At 44.6% G+C, this 22,388-nt stretch overlaps 2 protein-coding genes across 2 annotated transcripts; one reads left to right on the forward strand and one right to left on the reverse strand.

Moving 5' to 3' along the window:
• Nucleotides 1,507-7,992, reverse strand: LOC8065159 (electron transfer flavoprotein-ubiquinone oxidoreductase, mitochondrial). The gene is made up of 18 exons (XM_021451216.1): nt 7,619-7,992; nt 7,439-7,515; nt 6,947-7,053; nt 6,751-6,832; nt 6,571-6,679; nt 6,315-6,361; nt 6,138-6,212; nt 5,613-5,729; nt 5,115-5,183; nt 4,741-4,833; nt 4,155-4,257; nt 3,675-3,799; nt 3,462-3,511; nt 3,304-3,370; nt 3,136-3,215; nt 2,517-2,645; nt 2,330-2,396; nt 1,507-1,949 (listed from the first exon to the last, which is right to left on the reverse strand). The coding sequence occupies exons 1-18, from the start codon at nt 7,896-7,898 to the stop codon at nt 1,866-1,868; spliced, it is 1,761 nt and encodes a 586-aa protein (XP_021306891.1). The 5' UTR covers nt 7,899-7,992; the 3' UTR covers nt 1,507-1,865.
• LOC8065160 (probable receptor-like protein kinase At4g10390) lies at nt 16,166-18,162 on the forward strand. The gene is made up of 2 exons (XM_002464332.2): nt 16,166-16,866; nt 16,982-18,162. The coding sequence occupies exons 1-2, from the start codon at nt 16,491-16,493 to the stop codon at nt 17,662-17,664; spliced, it is 1,059 nt and encodes a 352-aa protein (XP_002464377.1). The 5' UTR covers nt 16,166-16,490; the 3' UTR covers nt 17,665-18,162.

The following is a 22,388-nucleotide window of genomic DNA, read 5'->3' on the forward strand; positions in this document are numbered from 1 at the left end:
ACAAAGACCGTCATTGTAGGACCACTGAATTGCACAAAATGAGTTGATGTGTCGCTCCCTTTGGTGCAACAAGTACCAGCTTAACGGGTCCGAAAGCATGAAACTTAATGTGCCTATGTTCATTTGGGAAAGCTTCTCTATCTTTTTTGGCTTAATTACTTGGGTCCAAGACCTGGCCTAGCCAGTTTGAAAACTGACATTGGGTTTGTTGCTGCTTTTTAGCATCCAAACTTTGGAGAAAAAAAAATACCTTAACCCAATAAAAGATCTAACAAATTGTGATTTTTGTCGAGGCCTCACAACTCCATAAGGATCAATTCCAGACATGGATCAACCATCCTGGTTGGACGTGGAAACCGACCTGGCTAGTTTTGATTCAGTATGTTGTCCTTCGCATAAAAATATCAAACCTGAATCAAACGGGCTTCAAAAAGCATGAAATTCGGTTAAGAGGTTCATAGCATCATATAAAAACAAGTCCAACAAAAAAAACGCTTCAATCGAAGAAGCAAGTCGACCTGGCGGTAGTACATATCTCTTTTTAGAGATGGGCGAAATATTTTTTTCACAGGTAGGCGCCACACTCGCCTCTTTTCTCTTTCTCAACTCTAAAACTAAACAAATCACCTTTCTTAACTTTTCAAACTGTACATTTCATGATTTACTCATGCGGAATCCAATAAAATTAAAATTTTCTATTTTATGATTTTTCTATAATTTATTATAATTTTTCAAAGATTTAACCAAAAAATTAAAAAGAAAAAGAAAAGGACAATGCCACCGTAATTATGGCAAAACCACTATTTACTATAGTAAAACCACCTTCAAAACCACTTTAAGAAGGTAAAATACACTGTTTGAAAAGTTAAAAAGTGGTGGTTTATCCGGTTTTGAAGTTAGAGGAAGAGAAAACGGACTATTATGAAACTTAGAGAAGAAAAGGTAGACTTTTTCCTTCCGTTACGGGGTGAATGCCCACAGCCCACCCGCCGTAAGGGGGTGTTTGGTTGGAGGTGCTAAAATTTAGCAGGTATTATAGCACATTTGTAAGTATAATAATTAGTGTCCAATATGAACTAATTAGACTTACAAAAATCGTCTCACCAATTATTCTCTTACTATGTTTTCGATGAGATATATATGTTAAAAAAAAACAGGTCGAACCAAAATAGGGTCTAAATTTGGGAGAGAAAAAAAAAGAGCCGGCGCAAAGCCCGCCTTGCAGGCCCGCTGTCGAGCCTATACCCATGTCGGGGCCCGTAACCCCACACCGCCACTGGATGAGGTGCAGGTGTCAGGACTCTCAGGAGGCCGCAGCGCCGGCAGATGGATAGATTGGGCGTGGGAGCGACAGGATGGATGCACGGGCGGGCGGGCGGCTGGGTCCGTTGGGACTTGGGAGCTGGGCTTAGCGCCTGCACCGCATGGAGATCAGAGAGGACTCGATTTCATGATATGTTCAAAACGCGTATTATGGCTCATCACATGCCGTGCTGTTCGTCACTGTATACCAGAATGGCAGACTGCACCTCTTACCACCCTTCGTTTTGGCCAGATCTGTATTACAGCCCATGTTATTGATCGACAAATTGCATCCTCCAATAATTTTACATCCACGACACCCACTCGACCAATTGCTTGTGCCATCCATGTTAAGCACGCTTTGATCCTGATCGGTACATAGCTCTAGGAACATCCTGACATCCTGTCTACTGCTTAGGGAAGTTGCTTATTGCTAGATACTTGATGCAACCTCCAACCCAATTACCCAGGTTTGGGTGGGGATTTGGTCCAGTGTGCCACCCGTGGTGAATGAGCTGTTATTATTTTGAAGGCATCATGTTTTTTTTTTCCTTTCAAGTATTCTACATTACTGTGTAACCAGGGCCGCCTCCACCTTCTGGAACAGTCCACTCGATGTTCTGCTTTGGATCTTTGATGTCGCAAGCCTGAAGATACAGCGAGCAAATAATTCAGGTTGGATGGCCCAGCAGACGCTAAAAAGGTATAGATAAAGCGAGCAAATAATTCAGGTTGGATGGCCCAGTAGACGCTAAAAAGGTATAGTCTGTCCAAAAAGGAAGAGCAAGCCCTAAAAAGCTCGTCACCATCAAGATCACAGGAAACAGTTGTGTGCCTAGTATAATTATCAATATCAAAAGGCTAGATCTATATATTATTTCTATAGTAAAGTGAACGGAGGCCAATATTTTTTCCAGCCATTGCAAACCTTTGATCAAAATGCATGAAACACACAAACAACGGGTACAAATTTTCATGCACATATCTAGGTGGCTGAAAAATCTCACCCACAAAATGAGAAAATTACCTTGCAATGAAGACAATTCTGTGCATTTATTTGAAGCTTTGGGTCACCTTTTTCGTCAGAGACATATCTACACGAAAACAGGCATAACCAATATTGATCAGCAAACTATTGGCCACTAAGCATTTTAGCATCATTGATGCATGAATGGACCAACAGGAATTCAACAAGGTGTGGCTACTTTACATACTCGTAAACCCGGGCTGGGCAATAGCGTGATTCTGGCCCCGCATACAGTGGAACATTTACTTGTTCCGGTATTGTAGGATCCCTCAAGCGCAGATGAGGTGGCTGATCATGCTCATGGTTTGTATTGCTCCTGTACCAAAGGAATAGCGGATGGAGAGAAATACAGATTGAAAATATACTCTCGTAAGTGCATTTCTAGACTACAATTTTTTTCTCAAACATGCAGGAGAGCAGCGTATCATTATATTAAAGAAGGTAAAAGGGTAAAGAACCCTGGTTACACCAACACCCACACACCCAAAGGATCACAAAATTACTTGCGCGCCTTTTTGTTACATATACACAAGACCTGGAATGACCTAGCCCCTTGGAAGACTACAATATACAGGCTGGAGTAACTGTAAGATAAAAAAATGATTGGTTGGTTAGGATTATTTAGGCAAATCTCAGAGTCGCACATTTGGGTAATCAACCTTATACCAATAATACCATGTTAGACACACTAAAGCATATAACATACTTGTTACCAGTTACCCCATAAATGGCAAAGCAATAGTCAACAAGCACAAATATGGAGCGCATACAAAGAAAAGAAGGTTGTCTCTTGCTGCAGACATTACCTGTATAAAGATGTTGGGACATCAAATGTTATCTGTCCATCTGGTTTAGGATATTGAATAGGCACATGCAGATTGGCCGTCTGTGCACAAGGAAGTCTTTTGTCAGTCTCAATAGATAATGTCATGAAGCAGTTATCACTACAAGCAACAGCAGCACTGCAAACTCACGTCTGTTGCTTCATGATCGGGTCTCCCGTGCTTCAATGTATAAGGTGACTTCCCTTTGAATATGTAGCTAAAAGTTCAAAATATAGACATGACTCGGTGAATGGAATAGAAATATCTCAATGACTAAGCTCAAGTAATTTTCTTAATAGGGACCTCACCGTTCCAGTGCAGACAAAGCCATGCCCGGAATAAATCCATATTCAAATGCCTGGGGGAAAAAAGGTAATAAAGACATATTCAACTTACTATGTTCGGGGGAAATAAGATAGCAGAATTGCCTTCTTTTCCCCCTCAGCATACAGAACTTGATATTTAACCAGATACCAAAGGTAAGTTTGTTTGGAAAACTCAACCATAAAATAACCACATACTGGTCTATAGTTCCTAGCTTTATGAAGTTCTTCCCATATCCATGACTTCTTGAGGTTCTCCCAGTACAGTTCCATCGAAGATCCTTCAACAAGGGACTTGAAAGTTGCTTCCGCCGCAAGCATACCTTTTTTACACATCCATCCCTTTAGTACAAGGCTTATCAATAAACTACTCCCTCCAGTCAACAATATATGATGTTAGGACACGATAATTAGTGCAGTGTCCTAACACCATTTACTGTTTACTAAGTTGGAATCTAAAATTAGCATTCCACCAAAAATAATTAACACAATTTCAACATATAATCAGAAAAAGAATGAGCATTGAAAAAGGATTTCAAGCAAAAGACAGAGCAGAGCGGTGATGAGCAGAGATATAACATGAACCATGAAGCTGAGCTAAGCAACAGAGTTGACAATTAAGTTATCTGCAAGCACTAGTAAAATTCCAAACAAACTAACATTACAGTAGAAAGATACCTGATTTCATAGCCGTATGGGTTCCTTTTATTTTGGGAACATTTAGAAATCCTGCAGAGCATCCAATAATTGCACCTCCAGGGAAAACTGGATATGGTATTGACTGAAATTTAACATGAACTCATCATTGTCACATTATTTTCTTTTTCGAACACGCAAAAGAGTTGTGTATCATTTCATTAATACAAGAGAAGAGAAGAAAACAGGAGTGAAAAGGAGGAGTCCTCCCACCCGAAGATACCTAAACTCTAAAAGAGAAAAACCAGAAAAAGGCAGAAAAGGCGAACAGCTACCCTAAACTAAAAACACACAACTCTTGTAAAATCCCTGACCAGGAGCTCTTGGAGATATTTTAGTAATAATTGTCAACAAAAACACAAACTTAGACAGGTACTGAAACTCGCATAGGACAATAAATGAGTACCACGCTTTACAAAGGTCATATCGTGTAGTTAACCATGTTATGAGGTGAAATATAAGTGACACATATGTACAATGCTTGAAATAAAAGAAACTTGATATGGATAACAGATCGAGCTTATGTGTCTATTTGCTACAGAATTGCCAAATTGAAATGTCATCTTACCTGGAAACCACCTTCATTGAGAGTACGCGCACCATACTGAATAGCTGTTCCACCTTCCAAAAGTTCTCTGACAGCAGGGTGCTGCTTAAATTTCTGAAATATGGTTGCACAACATTTAGAGGAAAATAGGTCCATTCTATTTATTAATCCACAGAATCACAGTAAATCAGTCCGTATTCTAAAGTACCCATCCTTAATCTCAATTAGCAATGAGCAAGATCTCTAAGCCTTCTAAATTGTAGCATAAACTAAACTAGGTAGGGGTACTTCAGGAAGGCCTCTCTATTGAAATCTTTATAACATCCTATTAACCCTTAAAGAAAGACAAGTGGAGTACTTGCCATCAAAATGCATCGACAAAGAAAAACACATACCTGGAATTCATCATAGGGACTAAGGAAAGGATTTCGATAATTCAAAGCAACAACCAGACCAATCGCTAACTGAAAAATGAGAGGAGATAATACATTAAGTACAACCACTTACTACTTAGCCATCAGTGATCTAAACGTATGAATAAACATTGCAGGAAGTTAGATTATGAAAAGAAACACATATCTATCCAGCCTGCAATTAAACGCCCTGTGATAAGTGATCAATTGGTGGTTTGAGTCTCCTTTTGGGCACAAACTAAACAGAAGTTTTTTCTTTTGCCATATTGCGCTAAGTAGCCAACTTCGCTAAGCAAGAGCAGCGGAAAATAAAGCTAATGTTGCTTAGTCTGCGTATAATGCAACCTACAATCTGATATTTAGTGTGCTTTCTCCTTTATCAGAAAAACAAAACCCAAGGATAGAATACATCTTTATTTATGTGGCAGAGCTCATGCATAATACTTGAATACCAGTTTGCATCTCTAACAGAACAGTTACCTGTCTATCATCAAGGTGGTATAGGAATGATCCTCCATATGTTTTAGTGTCCAAAGGCCATCCAACAGTATGAATAACAGAACCTGGCTTGTGCTTTCCTTCTTCAATCTCCCAAACCTAAAGAACAGAATGCACTTATATGAGTGGCATTAATAACTCATCTAGAAGTAGTTAGGAGAAAAGGTTTAAGGATGCAAAAGTTTATAAAGAGAGCTCATGAGTCACAGTTCAATAAACTGAAATACAAAGGGAAAGGGAATAGTTTGGAATGAAAAAAAAGGGCATGGTGAAATTCTTCAGAAACATTGACAAAGCAAAAAAAACACAGATCTGTGAAATAACAGAAACATAGATAATCAAAACTAAAACTATATTAAAACAACAGACCTACAGCATATATGGCTTATTGTCTGTATAATGATGAATTGACATAATTCAGGGACACAGTCTTCTGTTTTATGGGGGATATAAGGTTGCTTCCATCAAGACTGAGAACAAGGCAGGTATTAACGGATATGAAAATACCTCCTTAATTCCAAGAGCATATGTCTGATGTTGCCCTTGCCCTCTCTCTCTGAGCTTGTGATTTCTTATTATTTTCTGAAATATGATTAGGCCTTAGCATCAAACTGCAAGCATAATAATAATAATAATAAATTGTTAAATACCAAAAAAAATGAAACTAGCATTCCACATGCTGACCTCTGATAATGAACCTCGGCAACCCTCAGCAAAGAGTGTTATTCGCCCTGTATTTTCAAATTAGCTGGCCATGAGCATAGATGCATGAGTGGAACACACAGAACGGAAAAGCAAGTTATCAATTTATATAAATAAAATAAGTGTGGGTATTGCCCGTCTACCCAAATTCCAAACAAGTTAAAAAACACCACTAATAAAATCAATATGCGCTAGACAGATGATTATCTCTGCTATATAAGGAGCAAAGGTTACTTGCCTCTTAGTTCTACGCCAGGTTGGAAAGTTTCCCTTTTGGTACCATCCTTAGCAATACCAACATCATTGGTTGCGACTCCTGTAACTATTTGATTTTCATCATAAAGTATCTGTTAGAGAAGAATTCAGACAAATATTAGTCCTTCCACATAAGGGTTTCTAAAATGAAGAATGATGGTACCTCACTAGCAGCAAAACCTGGATATACTTCAACACCCAACTCTTCAGCTTTTGTGCCCATCCATCGCACCAATTGGCTCAAGCTGGACGCAAGTAAATGTTTCAGCTAAGCCTGACCCTCTAGAACAGTTGGAATGCCAGCCAGACTTCTTTAGAAGGCGTGGATCTAGATGATGAACACAGCAAAATGTTGGCACCTGATCACGTAGTTTCCTTTGTTGTCAAATGGAGATGGCAGTGTCCATGCTTGGTTCTTTGTTAACAGCCAGAACTTGTCAGATGAGACAGGAACTCTGATTGGAGACTGTCAAACACAAAATAGCCACATTATAACAAACAGCTCATTACATGGTTTCCAATCTGCATTCCTGACAAGAAAATAATTCAAGTAATGCGCATACAGCAAGATAGATGTATCCAACAAAATGTACTCAACTGTGCAATTCAAATTCTCGGAAGGATTGGATTTCCAATAAAATCAAAAGTACAGCCATAGAGACTAGCAATTGGAATTGTCGTAGATGCGAATTGAAAACTAGATAAAAAAAAGTCACGATCAGTTGAATGAATCTAAGTCAAGTGTGAAGCGAATGAACCACGAGCTCACAGAGACACAGGTATATATGCATGAGAGATTATTCAATAAAATAAATAAACTCGTCACAGTTCAGAAGACCAGAAATGCGTACATCCTCTTGCCTCCAGTTGGGAATGAGCTCGTCCAAGGCTCGGGGCTCAAACACATTCCCGGACAGCACATGAGCCCCTGCAGCGCAACCAGAAAATTGCCCAAAATCAGACGACGCAGAGCACATAGCTACTCCCGAAGAAAATGGAGGGAAGCGTGTTATGCGAGGCGGCGCCCGCACCGACTTCGGAGCCCTTCTCCAGGACGCAGACGGAGAGGTCGGCGTCAGCGGCGCGGCAGAGCTGCTTCAGCCGGATCGCGGCGGCGAGCCCCGCGGGCCCGGCGCCCACGATGACCACGTCGTAGCTCAGCGCCTCCCGCCCGCTGCAGAGCCACCTAGTTGTGGCGCCCCAGCCAGGCGCGAGGTGTCCGCCGCGGGGAGGAGCGGACGATGCCCTCGCCGCCGCCGCCGACAGCGCTCGCCTTGCCGCAGCCGCGGCTTTCCGGATGGCCCGTTGCATTGCTCTCTCTCCTGCTCGGGAGCCCGAGGTGTTCTCGGATTTTTGGAGAAGTGGGGGCGTCTGGCCGTTCGGAGAAGAAGGCCGGGAAGACACGGAAGTGTGGGCAGGGGAGTGGCACTTTGTTGGGTTTTTAATTTCACAAATTTTTTTTTTGTGTGTTTGGATTGGATTGGATTGGATGAGATCGCTGAGGTGGACGGACCGACGGAGACGAAAACAAACAGCTCTATCTTTCTCTGATGGGCTCAGGTCCGTGTAGCCAGGCCCGTTCCATGAAGGCCGAAGTCTGGGTCCGAACCATTTGCCCTTTCTTGCGTCGTGGATTAGGCCCCGTCGTCATGGGCCGACGGGTACGTGGAAATTGTACTTTTCTTTAAAAACAAAGTACTCCCTATATTCCAGATTACAAGACGTTTTCTATTTTAAAAGATATACTTTCTACATTTCAAATTACAAGACGTATTATTTTTTCTAGGTATGTTATATTTGTTGGGTATTTAGACATATCTCTCCTACTAAAAACACGGCACCAGGACCCATCTACCACTCCCCTGTGGTGAAGCCAGCACTAGCACGGTCAAGGCCTCCCTCTGACCCTCTCTGACGCAGCACCAACATAAGCAGCAACAACTTCCTACCGCATCGAGGAGACCCAGCGCCAGCGACTGCACTTCCTTTTTCAAAACACAGAGACACTCGCTCCCCTTCCCTCACGGCCGCAGCGAGTCCGCCCCGTTCACCCCTACCCCTGCCCCCACAGCCGGCGGCCGGTGGCGAGTCTACTCCCCGTGTGCTCACAGGCCTTGTTTACTTCAAAAATTTTTGCAAAATAAGAATAGTAGCACTTTCGTTTGTAACTATAGACTAACTAGGCTCAAAAGATTCGTCTCGTCAATTCCGACCAAATTGTGCAATTAGTTTTTATTTTCATATATATTTAATACTTCATGCATACATCTAAAGATTCGATGTGACGGAGAATCTGAAAAATTTTGCAAAATTTCTGGGGAACTAAACAAGACCTAACATGTCCACCCTCCAGCAGTTCTGCCTCCCGATCCCCGTGCAGACTGCCCGGCATCTCTCCACGACACCATATCTTTGTGTCGCGGGCAACTGGATCCTTCTAGGGAATTGTCGGATTAGGCTAGTTAAACGGGATTAGCGAGCTACAGAATCAATTAGGAGTGGGTTAACTAACCTGTCCAAGCATGCACCAAGCATTAGATTACGTTCCCAGTACAGTACTAGACTCTGTGCTGCTTGCACGACGTAGTTTCCTCTGCGTACTTCTCTGTTGCGTGGGGTGGGAGACCGAGACGTTTGTCCTGGCCAAGGAACAAGAACAACACAATGCAATAGAGCATGATACTATTAGGGCAGTCCTAATGGCATATTTAGCCGAAAACAAATAAGAGTCGTGCTCGCCAAAGAAAAATTAAAGAAGAGCACAGGCGTACAGCTGCACCCAAGAAGAACGCACACGTTTTAGCGCAGCTTAATTAGTTTGCAGTTTTCCGTGGGCAAATTCGTGCGCAAGATCGTTCGGAGGCACGAATCTGCGGCGACCTGTGATGCAGCCGACACCGGAGCAAACAAACGCCGACCGTGTCCGGTTGCTGCACGCACAGTTTTTTTTTTCGCAAGGGATCCTCCACACGGGCGGCGCTTGCTCCGTGCCTCCGTGCGCCGGCCCCCTACACGCGGAATCACGCAGTCAATGGCCCTAATAAACTTGCAAAATTGCCAATGCTGTCGAGCTAGAGTTTGTTTACATAATACATATGATAGATGTATAAATAAGCAGCTTTCAACGCTGCTGTTGCAATCAGCGCAGATCGGACCCATCTCAATTGTTCGCTTATCTTATAGTCATACTTTTTCTATCAGCCAACAATATTTTTTCTCACAGTAAATTAACTGTTTTTAGATATGACTTTTTATACTACTAGTTTGTTTGTGTGTTTTACAAGATGCTACAAAGCGCTGTTGCAGCTTACGATACGACACGGTCTCTTGTTCAGTTGCGACGTCGTTTGCTCCTCGCACGTAGCTTCCAAGCACACTGCACACTCATTTCTATTTAGTTTGGGTTGATTAATTTCTTTCTTCTCTTTTTTTTTCAGTGTATATCCATTGCACCAAACCTGAGCTCGTTCGGTGCATGTCAAGGCAAGCAAAGACACTGTTTCCTATTTAAATCATCTCCTAAATAAAATTTATTTGTTTGTTTGTTTGTTTATTAATAATAGTAGCCGCACGCACGGGTTAGGAAGAATATTGGATACTTCTGTCGGTCCTGTCTGAATGTCTGATTGTCTTATTCTCACAGATACACGTCGCAACTCGTGAAGCTTCTCGCTTGCTTCACGTTCCCCCTTTCGCAGAAATAAATACAGCCACATCGTTATCGCTTTGATCCTCCAGAGATATAAATTCGCGTGATTTTCGAGTGGCTGATGATCAATCGGTTTTAATTTGCGTCGCCCAATTATTTTTAGTTGATGATTCGAGGGCGGTGGTGTGCTATTCAGAATTCAGGAATGTGATGGAATTGGGAGCCTGCCCTGCTGCCATCAGCAATTAGGAGCAGATGGCCCCGCACGAGATCGCTATTCTGTGCTCTTGCGAGATAGGACAGGGGAACTTCTTGACGGAATTCGAGATCTTTTCCTAGTTTTTTTTTTAAAAAATGATCCGGCCACAGCTTTGATTTATCATTAGAAGAGTTCAGCATAAAACTTTTAAATGTGCGAGTTGCGCTACAAGCTGCAGCCTAAGCAACAGAGGTCCAGAAAATTATTAGACGGGATTTGAGCCATTACGTTAGGACGTCGTCTTCTACATTGGGACCGAGCCGGCCGCTGTACCTGTACTCGCCATGGACGTCAATCCATATCCTGACGTGAACCGTGATTCAGTGGGGTGATGATGCGTTCTGTAGGTCTGAAAACTGACGGACGATCGAACGACAAGCACACACACAGAGAAGGCCTTCGCGTTTTCCATTCAGATTTCGTGTCTGCCTGTTTGTCTATCAACCAATGATTCAGTTGCTTGCAGACCCGGGACACTAATTTCCCAGATAATACATGCATACAATGGTTTGTATAGTCGTTTTCTGAAGATTGGATGGTTGCAATATTCTTTTCTTTTTCTTGCCGATCGAAGACCGGGCAATGATTTCTTCAATATTCTTTTTTTCTGACGACCGAATGATTTCCATATTGTTTTCTGAAGACTATGTATATGATGATTTCAATATTTGAGCTGAGATTTCTTGTTTCTGGTGACATGCTAATCGCGACAGCAGGTTGGTGTTCTCTGAACTTTTGTCGGCCCCCTGCATGGAGCCCATCGTCTCGTCTCCACAAGTTTTTCACTAAAAACCAGCGTTGTTTATTCAGTTGCTTAACCGTAGAACCCTAGACCTTGAGCGCTTTTGCGGTGCACTGTCACAAGTTATCTTTGAGCTTTCACGCATTGAAGTTGTTGGCAAACGCTGTCCGTCACCGTCGGTCACTAGCACGGTAGCGTCGCCATGTATATTATATTTCACGAGCGGCAACCAGATGGACGTGAGCTGATGGTGAAATATGAACTCGATGAATGCCTCTAGGCTCTAGCACTAGAGAAGTGGAGGGCAAGACAGTTTTCGGACATGTGTTGCACACGGCCAATTCATCAGAGCTGAGCTATAATAGGCCCCTTCCAAACTGTGACATGCAAGCTCGCTTCACCTTCAACTTGAACCATTGCTTTCGTTTTCAGTGCTCACCTCTTTCGGCACCTTCCTTATTTTATTGCAACATTCTCATGAAAATCAGTCACTGAAGAAAGAAGCAAGCGCATAAAAACTGTGAATAAGCCTGCTGAAGAAATGCAGTAGTAGAAGCTTAATTAACTGACCGACTGATTGAGTTCTGAACTTCTGATGCAATAGCTTTGCAGTAGTACAATTAAGGACTGACTGAATCGTACTGACAGGTCCCAATAACAGTAATCGCCTTGCTTTTCCGGTGGCACAGGACACTGATCCCTGTTCTCCGTAACTTGAGTCGTCCATGGCACTGTTCTTCCAATCCAGCCAGCTGTTTCAGACTAAAGCCACTGGGACCTCTCGATCAGCTTTAGCTAGGCCTAGCAGAGTTACTACTACAGGGTACAGGCTTACTAGAGCGTCATGTTCCTGAAGAACATTTAGACGCATGCATTGCTCTATTCAGTTAGCATTTGTGGTGTCCAGTGAGGCGTCCGAATCAGCAGCGCCCAAATGATTGCATCTTGGCCTACAATCCCTGTGCCTGATGACACAGGCTCAGCGACCTTTTGCTTGCTCCCCGTACGAGCCGGCCGGCCTTGATTTCAGCAATCAGCCAGCCGCGGCCGTACGCGGTACGCCCCCCTCCCTCCCTCCCTGGAAGAAACAAAATGGCCGATGAAACGCATGCAGGACCTGACCGGTGGCGCGTCACACCGACGGCTGGCTCGCGCCGCCGTCCGGCCGGTCGCCTCGCCGACGCACCGCCAAACCAAACCTCCAAGGGGCCCGGCTCAGATTGCTCCCCATGGTGGAATGGATGCCCGATCATCTCATTGTCTCTGTGTCAAATCCTTCACAACTTTTCTTTTTCGAAGCAAATGTGTATATATGCAGCTGCAAGAGTTTCACTGCTTTCGTATTCAGAAATCAGATGTGTCTGAAGCCCTGTTTAGATTAGAGATGAAAATTAAATTTTTTGGGTGTCATATCGGATATATCGGAAGAAAAAAAAACAAATTACATAGCTCGTCAGGAAACTGCAAGACAAATCTATTAAGCATAATTAATCTGTCATTAGCACATGTGGGTTACTGTAGCACTTAAGGCTAATCATGGAGTAACTAGGCTTAAAAGATTCGTCTCGCGATTTTAAACCAAACTGTGTAATTAGTTTATTTTTTATGTACATTTAATGTTCCATGCATGTGTCCAAAGATTCGATGGGATGGATGAAAAAATTTTAGGTAGGAAACTAAACAGGGCCTTAAGCGTAGAAGCCACCTGTTACTCTTTGGCGCCAGCGACTTGTCACCTTCTCCATGTCTTGGCTTGTTGGACTGGATCAGAATCCATCCCGTGGCATCGAGATTTTAAAGAGAGAGAGGTCTTCCTTCCATCGACCCATAAAAGCCGGCCGGCCGGCCGGCCGGCGAGAGGGAGGAGGGAGGAGGGTTGGCTTGACGCAATAAATCTGCCACCTTTAAAAACGCTCTCGTACGCGCGCCCCATGCGGGCTTGTTGAGTTCAGTGAACGCGAGCAGGCGGCGCCGGAGTTCTTGTGAAGGTTCAGGAATCCGATGCGCCTCCATTCTCCTCTTTTGTGTGCTCGTGGTTCATCATCATGCCCGTACGCGTGGAAAGTTATATGCTGCTTTTAACCTTTTGGTCCCTCCCCCCTCCCAGATCAAAGCTCATCCGATTCCGATCAGTCTATCACACATTCACACAGCTCAAAAGCGATCAACGTCTTCAAGAAACCTGAAACCCGTGTATGTAGTACATACAAAGTTCCGCGAGCGTACAAGTCTTTTGAGAGCACGTCTGTAACGCTACGCAGGCAAGCTAGGTTTTCGCGTGAAAGCATTGCCGTATTTCCAAACTGCATGCGAGGGTATAGCTTTCGCATTTTTGTGAAGGGGATTGATTAGGATTCTGCTTGACTGAACACCAACCCAAACCGGATGCATGAACGAATCGCAGCTACGCTCGTAACTTCCCAGCACGCGGAGTTCGTTCGGGGAATCAAGATTTGCATCTGCATCATCATCAGAAGCAACCAAACAAGACGCATCTATCACGACGACTCTCGGGCCTTGTTTACTTCCCAGAAAATTTTGCAAAATTTTTCATATTCCTCGTCACATCGAATCTTTAGACGCATGCATTAAGTATTAAAAAATATAGACAAAAATAAAAACTAATTGCACAGTTTGGTCGGAATTGACGAGACGAATTTTTTGAGCCTACTTAGTCTATAATTAGACAATATTTATCAAATACAAACGAAAGTGGTACAGTGTTGATTTAAAAAAAAATTTCGAAACTAAACAAGGCCTCGGATGCGCTGCGTCCTCCTCCCCGCAGCACGCATCATCGCTCGCCCTGCGCTGCGGCTGCGCCCACAGGCCACAGTGTGCAGCACAGCTCCCTACTGTCCGCGTCGGCCTGGCCTCCCTTCCTTGACCATCCGCTTCCTCCTGCACCCTCCTCCGATCCACCGCGGGCCGGACCACGGCGCCACCACACCACACCAAACCCATCCCCAACCAGACCGAGCCGTCACTCTCGTCTCCGACACGTCGCTCCCTCCACTCTCACGCACGCCGTATACTACGTAGCGTACGTAATACAGGAGAATTAAGGCCTCCGTTTTCACGGTCAGTTGCCGTAAATATCGTACTAGCAACAGCAAGTAATGCTAGGGCGAGGTCCTCCTAACGGCGTGGCGTGTCTTGCTCCGATGTGTCTCGGCGGACGAAACTGAAGGACACGCGTGCGCGGATGGTCTGCGGCTAGCTTTACAGTGGTGTCCGGACCAACTATTTTGGAGTCTGATTGAGGCCTTGTTTAGATGCGAAAACTTTTTGGATTTCGCTACTGTAGCACTTTCGTTTGTTTGTGACAAATATTGTTCAATCATAGACTAACTAGGGTCAAAAGATTTATCTGGCGATTTACATAATAACTGTGTAATTAGTTTTTATTTTTATCTATATTTAATGCTTTGCCGCAAGATTCGATATGACGGGAAATATTGAAAACTTTTTGGTTTTTGGGGTGAACTAAGGCCTTGTTTAGTTCGCAAAAATTTTTAAGATTCCCCGTCACATCGAATCTTTAGTCGCATGCATGGAGCATTAAATATAGACGAAAATAAAAACTAATTGCACTGTTTACCTGTAATTTGTGAGATGAATCTTTTGAGCCTAGTTACTCCGTGATTGGACAATGTTTGTCAAATAAAAACGAAAATGCTACAGTAGCCAAAAAACTACAAATTTTGGGAACTAAACAAGGCCTAAACAAGTCCAGATTGGTCGCTGCTTTAGGAGACGGCAGGGAGGACAGATCGGAGCTCCGGTGGACCATCCTTGAAGCTAAAGAATATTTTGCAGTTGCTGCCCGAGTGGAAGATTAAAAAGATTAAGAGGGATTATAATGATGTTGCTCATGAACTTGTTCATTTAGGCCTTGTTTAGTTCCCAAAAAATTTTGTAAAATTTTTCAGATTCCCCGTCACATCGAATCTTTAGACGCATGCATGGAGTATGAAATATAAATAAAAATAAAAACTAATTGCACAGTTTGGTCGAAATTGACGAGACGAATCTTTTGAGTCTAGTTAGTCCATGATTAGACAATTTTTGTCAAATACAAACGAAAGTGCTACAGTATCAATTTTGCAAAATTTTTTGGAACTAAACAAGGCCTTAGCTAGACGGAATGTCCATAGTACGACTTGGTTGAGGCAAGCGCCTGCGTGCGTTGTTGACCTCTTGAAACATAGTTGTAATCTTTGTGCTAGCTAAATAAAGATCTCTCTCTTTCCCCCCAAAAAAAACAGTAAGTAATGCTGGTCGGTTAAATCCTTTGTTGATTGGAGTGATTTTTCACTGCGGTGAGTGAGCGGTCATCAGGACCTTTTTGAGCTGATCGGAGCTCGGCAGCGGCAACCTGACTGACATGAAGCTGAAGCTTCAGGCTTTACTAGCCCCTGAACGTACTAGTAGTACGTCGTGCCATCATCTCAACAAGAACCTGCCCCTGCCGTGCCTAGTGCATCCATCGATCATCGATCAGTGGTGGGTGCGAGACATCCTGGATCGTGAAGGAACCACATCTACACTGTTTTCACGCCTTGGCTGCCTTTCGCACATGATGCGTGCTGCCGTTAAGCTTCAGCTGCAACCTAATCCGGCGCAAGCTCCACACCTACTGGACAGACTCACACTCACTGATCACTGATATGATCACCCTTCATCCATATATCATCGGTCTGTGTACTAGTCACACATATATTGGTGTACTGGTCCCAATTATACGTCTAAACAAGAGCATAATTTCGCTGTAATCCATGGAACTCCACGGATAATGGAAGGACTAGATTATATATATATATATGAAGAACGGTCCGTTAGATGAGCCCCAAAACCAGAAGCATATTTGGTGAGGCACAATTGTACTATTGGAGACTTGTGAGTAAGGTGGGGCCCACATGTCAGGCACACCCCATCATGCCTGCCACTGTTGCATAATTTTCCTCCCTTGCTTTACCTCATCACCACCACAGCTCACGTCCTAAAGTTGGGACTTCACAGTTCAAACCCTCCACCAAATCTGAATTCCCCACGCCCACCTGTATATAAGCCTTCCCCCCCAAGTACACAGAGACGCAAATACAGAGAGGCAGAGGGCAGGGCACCATCTCCCTCCCTCCATCTTCATCCACAAGGCTCGGTGTGCCTCACAAGTCCTCCTCTCCTGTCATCTCTCCTCTCCTCTGCCTCTCCTCTCCCATCTGCTGTGTGCAAGAAGCTTCCTTGGACAAGATGGGAGTGCAGAGGTACAGGTTCTTCTGCTGCGGGTGTGGCGCCAATGCGGCGGCCGGCGACAGGGAAGGCGACGACGATGGTGATTTCGGGGTGTTCGACGACAAGGCTCAGGCTGAGAAGGGGGTCGAGGCCGGGCCGCGGGGCCTGTCGTTGGCGCAGGTGAAGGCGATGACGGGCGGCTTCACCTCGGCTGTGGTCGGCGAGGGCGGGTTCAGCACCGTGTACCTCGCCCGCCTCTCCGGCGCGCTCGCCGCCGTCAAGGTTCACCGCAGCAGCGAACGCCTCCACCGCGTGTTCCGCCAGGAGCTCGACACGCTCCAGCGCGTCCGGCACCCGCACATCGTCCGCCTCCTCGCCTTCTGCGACCAGCAAGGTGTGTGTGTGTGTGTCTGTGTGTGTGGTCTCCTCTGCTTTCTTGCGCCTCCGGCGTCTGCCGCTAGTGCGACTTGTGGTGCTGATACTGGAAGGTTTTTCTTTTCGATTCGCAGAGGAAGGCGTGCTGGTGCTCGAGTTCGCGGCGAACGGGAACCTGCACGAGCGGCTCCACGGCGGGGGCAAGGCCGCGGGGACGATGCCGTGGGCGCGGCGGGTGTCGGTGGCGCTGCAGACGGCGCGCGCGCTCGAGTACCTCCACGACCGCTGCGAGCCGCAGGTGGTGCACGGCGACGTGAAGGCGTCCAACGTGCTCCTGGACGCGTCCATGTCCGCCAAGCTCTGTGACTTCGGGTCGGCGCGGATGGGGTTCTCGGCGGCCGTCCGCCCGCGGTCGTCGGCGCACACCATGCTGGGCTCCCCGGGCTACGTCGACCCGCACTACATCCGCACGGGCGTGGTCACCAAGAAGAGCGACGTGTACAGCTTCGGCGTCCTGCTCCTGGAGCTCCTCACGGGGATGGAGGCCTTCTGCGCGGAGGAAGGCCGGCTCCTCACCGCCGTCCTCGCGCCGCGGCTCAGGGCCGGCGGCGACGCGCGCGGGATGGTCGACGAGAGGCTCGGCTCCGCCTACGACGCCGCCGAGGCCGCCGCGGTGGCGGCGCTCGCAGCGGCCTGCGTCGGCGAGAACCCCAGCCTCCGGCCGTCCATGGCCGACGTGGTGCGCACCCTGGAGCAGAGCGCGCAGGGATCCATCTCCGCCGTGGGGAGGAGATCGGACGGCCACGGGAAGGTGTGAGTCACCAAGGGCCAAGGGGGAAGTCGTCGCGTCCACCGAGGCGCTCAGATCTGGCTTGCCGAGTTGTTAACGTGCGTGCGTCGCACACGTGGCGCCCGGCCATTGGTTGGTAGGAGAACAAAGCGTTATTAGTGGGCGAGCATATCAAAAAGACGAATCCAAAAAAAAGGGGAAGAAAAGCGTGGTGAAAAAAAGCGTTGATTAGGGGGAAAGATTTGGATGGAGGAGATAAAGAAAAAGGCAGGGCTAATTTGTGCGCTGATGGTTGGGGATTTCGATGATATATTATGCCAAAGCGGCATCTGCTTGGGAGAGGCCAAAAAAAAATATTGGATCGTACAGCACACGATTCTAAGATTTTGTTTATTCTTATTATCAGTAGTAGTTTCTTTTGTTCTTTTTTTAAAGTATTTCGAGTGTTTCTTCCATGCCGTTGTTTGTACGTATAGTTTAGCTAGATTTCGATTTGTATTGATTTGTTGAGAGCTTGGTTTGTGAGTGCTGTCTGCTGTGTGAAAAATGAAATCGCTTCATGAAAATGTGCCCTTGGCAGAACGGCACAGTCCTTGTTTCAAAAATAAATGGGCGTTGCTGATACGACTTTATTCCGCTGTCAGAGGTCGTGCCGGACTAATAATTGGGTGTTTGCATCAAAGCGTTCAAACCCTAGTTCTGAACGCACATATTCGCCCTCGGTGACAACTCAAGCCCATGCTGCTCGCTGACCGAGTATAATACCAACCCATACCCTGCTACCAGTTGACATAAGAAAATACTAGTCCGTATATTCTTGGTCAAAGAATTATATCCTTTTCTCTCTTATTCTCTTTCCTAATTGCAGTGCAAAATGCATGAAAGAACCAACATGTAGCCAACATAAATTGTTCTCAGTTGTGTATGTAATGATAAATTCATTAAATTGCTCACACTAAAAAAAATTGGCCAACCTAAGGGAATTATGTGATTTTTTCACTAAGAAGAAGCACAAAAGAAATTCAGGCCTTGTTTAGTTCCAAAAAATTTTGGGAAATCGATACTGTAGCACTTTCGTTTGTATTTGATAAATATTATCTAATCAGGGACTAACGACTCAAAAGATTTGTCTCATCAATTCCGACCAAACTGTGCAATTAATTTTTATTTTCGTCTATATTTAATACTCCATGCATGTGTCTAAAGATTTGATATGACTTGAGAATCTGAAAAATTCTGTAAAATTTTTGGAAACTAAACAAGGCCTCAAATAGAACAAGGTGGTTACGTGCATTACCACATCCTCCATCAAATCAGTTTAGTTAGGCTCATTTTCCTGTAAATTGTCTATATTGGTAAAAATTTATAAACAGAAACAATTTTAAGCCCTAATAACGCAGGATAAGTGATTAGGCATTAGGAGTACATACGTATGGTGTTTCGCACGGCACGACGACGAACCAGCCTGTGCAGAGCTTGACTTTTAACAAAACCGTTGAAAGGGACACATGTGCTCCCAGACTAGGCGCGCGTAGTGTATTTTTTTTATCTCTCTCTCTCTCTCTCTGAACTGGCACGCATTTATTATTGGCGCGGACTGTCACAGGCCTCCGTGCGCTTGGCCAACGCGACAACCCCGTAATCCTCCTCACACGGGAAGCGTCCGCCGTGACGGCCAGGACCAGGAGCCTCACGTCGCCGTGGTCGTGCCGGCGCTGCACAGGCACAGGCATCCATCGTCGACGGTCGCCGGGACGAAGCGGATCACGTGCCGTACTGGGCCGGTGGCGAGTCCCAGTCGGCGATGGCGCACCCGGACCGCCGGGGGACATTGGCCCGCCATCTCTTTCGTGTTCCGGCCGGGCAGCCGCCCGACGCGACGAGCATCCGTCTGATAGGTTATTATGACATTTGTGAAAGCTGGGATGGGTTAGGGCTCGTTCATTTTGCCCTCGTTTCTTCTTAATTCATTCCAGGAGATCAAATATAATATAAATTATTGTAGGATTCCAGATTAGAATTAATTCAGGTGTCCATTTCCTGTGAAACGAACATGCCCTAGTTTTGTCCGCAGGAAGGTTAAGGCCTTGTTTACTTTAAAAAAAAATTGTAAAATAGGAATAGTAGCACTTTTGTTTGTATTTGACAAATATTGTCCAATTATGGACTAACTAGGCTCAAAAGATTCGTCTCGTCAATTTCGACCAAACTGTGCAATTAGTTTTAATTTTCATCTATATTTAATACTCCATGCATACGTCTAAAGATTCGATGTGATGGAGAATCTGAAAAATTTTGCAAAATTTTTGGAAGTAAACAAGACCTAAGTTGATTTATCTTGCTTGCGTCATCCGTTGTTTTTTTTTCACATTCAGGCCTTGTTTGGATGTTGTCGTATTTACTTCAATCCATGTGTGTTGGTGTGGATTGGGGTGGAATTTAATTCAAGTTCCACTCCAATCCACCTCAACACATGTGGATTGATATGAATACGACTACATCCAAACAAAGCCTCATATTTACAAAGATACACACCTTCCTCCTAATAGTCCCTCTAAAATATTGAGGTGTCAATGTCATACTTTCATAAAATAGTTACCGTACATACCGACCATTATTATTATTATTTCTAAAATATATATAGAAAAATATAAACACTCATGATAAATGTAACTAGAAGTCTAGAATTTAGACCAGGATACAGATTCCATTATACGAAGCTAACCAAATGAGTTAGTTCTTTCAGTCATTGTACTTAGCCATAGCCATGCATTCAACACTTTTGTAGCAGTATGTATAGTAGAGGAAAAAACGAAAAGACACTAAGGCCCGGTTTGGCTTCGAGAACCGTTTCGGTTTTTCCAGCGAACGAAAACAGTAGAATCGGCTCCAAATGCTATTTTTCACCGGTGATTCGAAACTGAAACAATAAAGCATTTCTAGTACAAACGCAAAACCAGTGGCGAAACTAGAATAAATTTTAGAAGTGCACTTACCTTGTGGGTGCATTAACATATGTTTTAAGAGGTGTATATATGGTGAAAATATTAACCAAATCAACTAATTTTGTATTTGGGGTGCATTTGCACCCAATGTAGCTTCGCTCCTGCACGAAACGACTACAAGATAGTTTGGCATCTATTCTCCTTAGCGCGGTTTCTTGCCCTTAAGGGCACATGCCCTCGCATTGTGGATCACATGATTCGCTCTGAGGTTCATGCACAGCAGGAGAGAGACAATATAAAATTATCTCTCTCCTGCTGGATACGAATTTTAGAGCAAATTTTGTGGTCCACATTGTGGAGGCATATGCCTTTAAGGGCAAAATTTACTTTACCCTATTCTCCTTCGTTCTCTCTATTCCTAGTTATGTTTAATATTTTTCCAATTAACTTTTTCGTAATGCAACAAGTTAAAAATAGATTCTAGTTAAATTATCCTTTGTCCACAAAAAGGTTCCATTTTTTTGAAACATATTGTTATTTCTATGATTTTTAGGGAAAAATATATTGTTATGCATTTGAATCCAGTATATTTGTTAAATGTTTTATAAAATGATTCTGATTCATCATTCAAAATGTTCTTAAGAGAATCTGGATCTAAAATATTTCTATAGAAATTTAGATCCCTACCAAATACACTATAAAATAAATTGCATTTATGTTGTTGTTCGTCCATAAAAAATTCCATTTTTTTAGGAATAATTTTATTTATATATTTTTAGAAAAAAGTAATTATTTGTGAATTAGAATCTAGCCAACTAGTCAAATGATCTGAAGAAGTGATTCCGCTTCATCTTCTAAAACGCCTCTTGAAAAAATATGGATGTAAAACGTTTCTACTAGAATCTAGATTCCCACCAACCAGACCAAGTATCGCTTACACTAAGTTTGGATGGAGGTATTTAACCTTAGAAATTAGAATTGATATTGAATAGTTCCAAATGCCACTATTTGGATGCTTGGAAATTAGAACTGGAAATCACACTACTACAAAAAGGATTTACACACCGAGGCTGGCAGGAATTTCAACTGCCTCGGTTAATGCTAGACATTAACTAAGGCGGTCATTTTTTGTTAACCGAGACAGTTACAAAAAACCGCCTCACAAAATCGATTAACCGAGGCGGGCAATGTAATATGACCGTCTCGGTTAATAGGCATTAACCAAATCGGGCATTATAATACAACTGTCTTGGTTAATCATTAACCAAGCCAGGCATTGTAAAATAACTGACTGGGTAAATCAAGCCCAGTCCACTAGCCTAAAGGATCCAATTCCAAGCGCACATATATATACCTGGCGTCTTTCCCTCCCTAGCCGCCGCCAGCCCCTCTCTCTCTCTCTCGTGTCTCTCGCTCCCGAGCACGAGTCACCTCTCCCTCCCTCGCTCCTCTCCTCTCTCTCCCTCCCTCCTCTCACTCACTCCACTAACGAGCAGCGACGGTGGCCCCACGCGTGAGGGCCCTCTCTGATGGTGCAGTGCCCTGTCCAGAGGCTCACACGTAGGGCAACATGGGCCTCCCTCCGCTAGTGGTCGCGTGCCTGGTTGCAGCGGCTGGCGCAGACGAATCCACGGCAGCGGGGGGGGGGGGGGATCCATAGTGGCGTCGCTCAGATCCACATCTCCTCCCTCTCCCTCTATTGGATCTGGTTGCAGGTGGAGCAGCGGGCGAGCTGGGGCACGTTCGACGCAGACGCGTGGCGGCATGGATGGATCCCGACTCCGGCGAGGCAGATCCGGCACAGGA

This window comes from Sorghum bicolor, chromosome 1 (assembly GCF_000003195.3).
Source record: "Sorghum bicolor cultivar BTx623 chromosome 1, Sorghum_bicolor_NCBIv3, whole genome shotgun sequence".
Lineage (NCBI taxonomy): Eukaryota > Viridiplantae > Streptophyta > Magnoliopsida > Poales > Poaceae > Sorghum > Sorghum bicolor.

Bases quoted from the DNA above. Each gene is read 5' to 3' on its own strand.
- LOC8065160 (XM_002464332.2), top strand. From the start codon at position 16,491: ATGGGAGTGCAGAGGTACAGGTTCTTCTGCTGCGGGTGTGGCGCCAAT. The intron at 16,867-16,981 runs GTGTGTGTGTGT...TTCGATTCGCAG, and splicing joins CGCCTTCTGCGACCAGCAAG to AGGAAGGCGTGCTGGTGCTC.
- LOC8065159 (XM_021451216.1), bottom strand. From the start codon at position 7,898: ATGCAACGGGCCATCCGGAAAGCCGCGGCTGCGGCAAGGCGAGCGCTG. The intron at 6,680-6,750 runs GTACCATCATTC...CTTCTCTAACAG, and splicing joins CAGGTTTTGCTGCTAGTGAG to ATACTTTATGATGAAAATCA. The intron at 6,213-6,314 runs GTCAGCATGTGG...ATCATATTTCAG, and splicing joins GCCGAGGTTCATTATCAGAG to AAAATAATAAGAAATCACAA.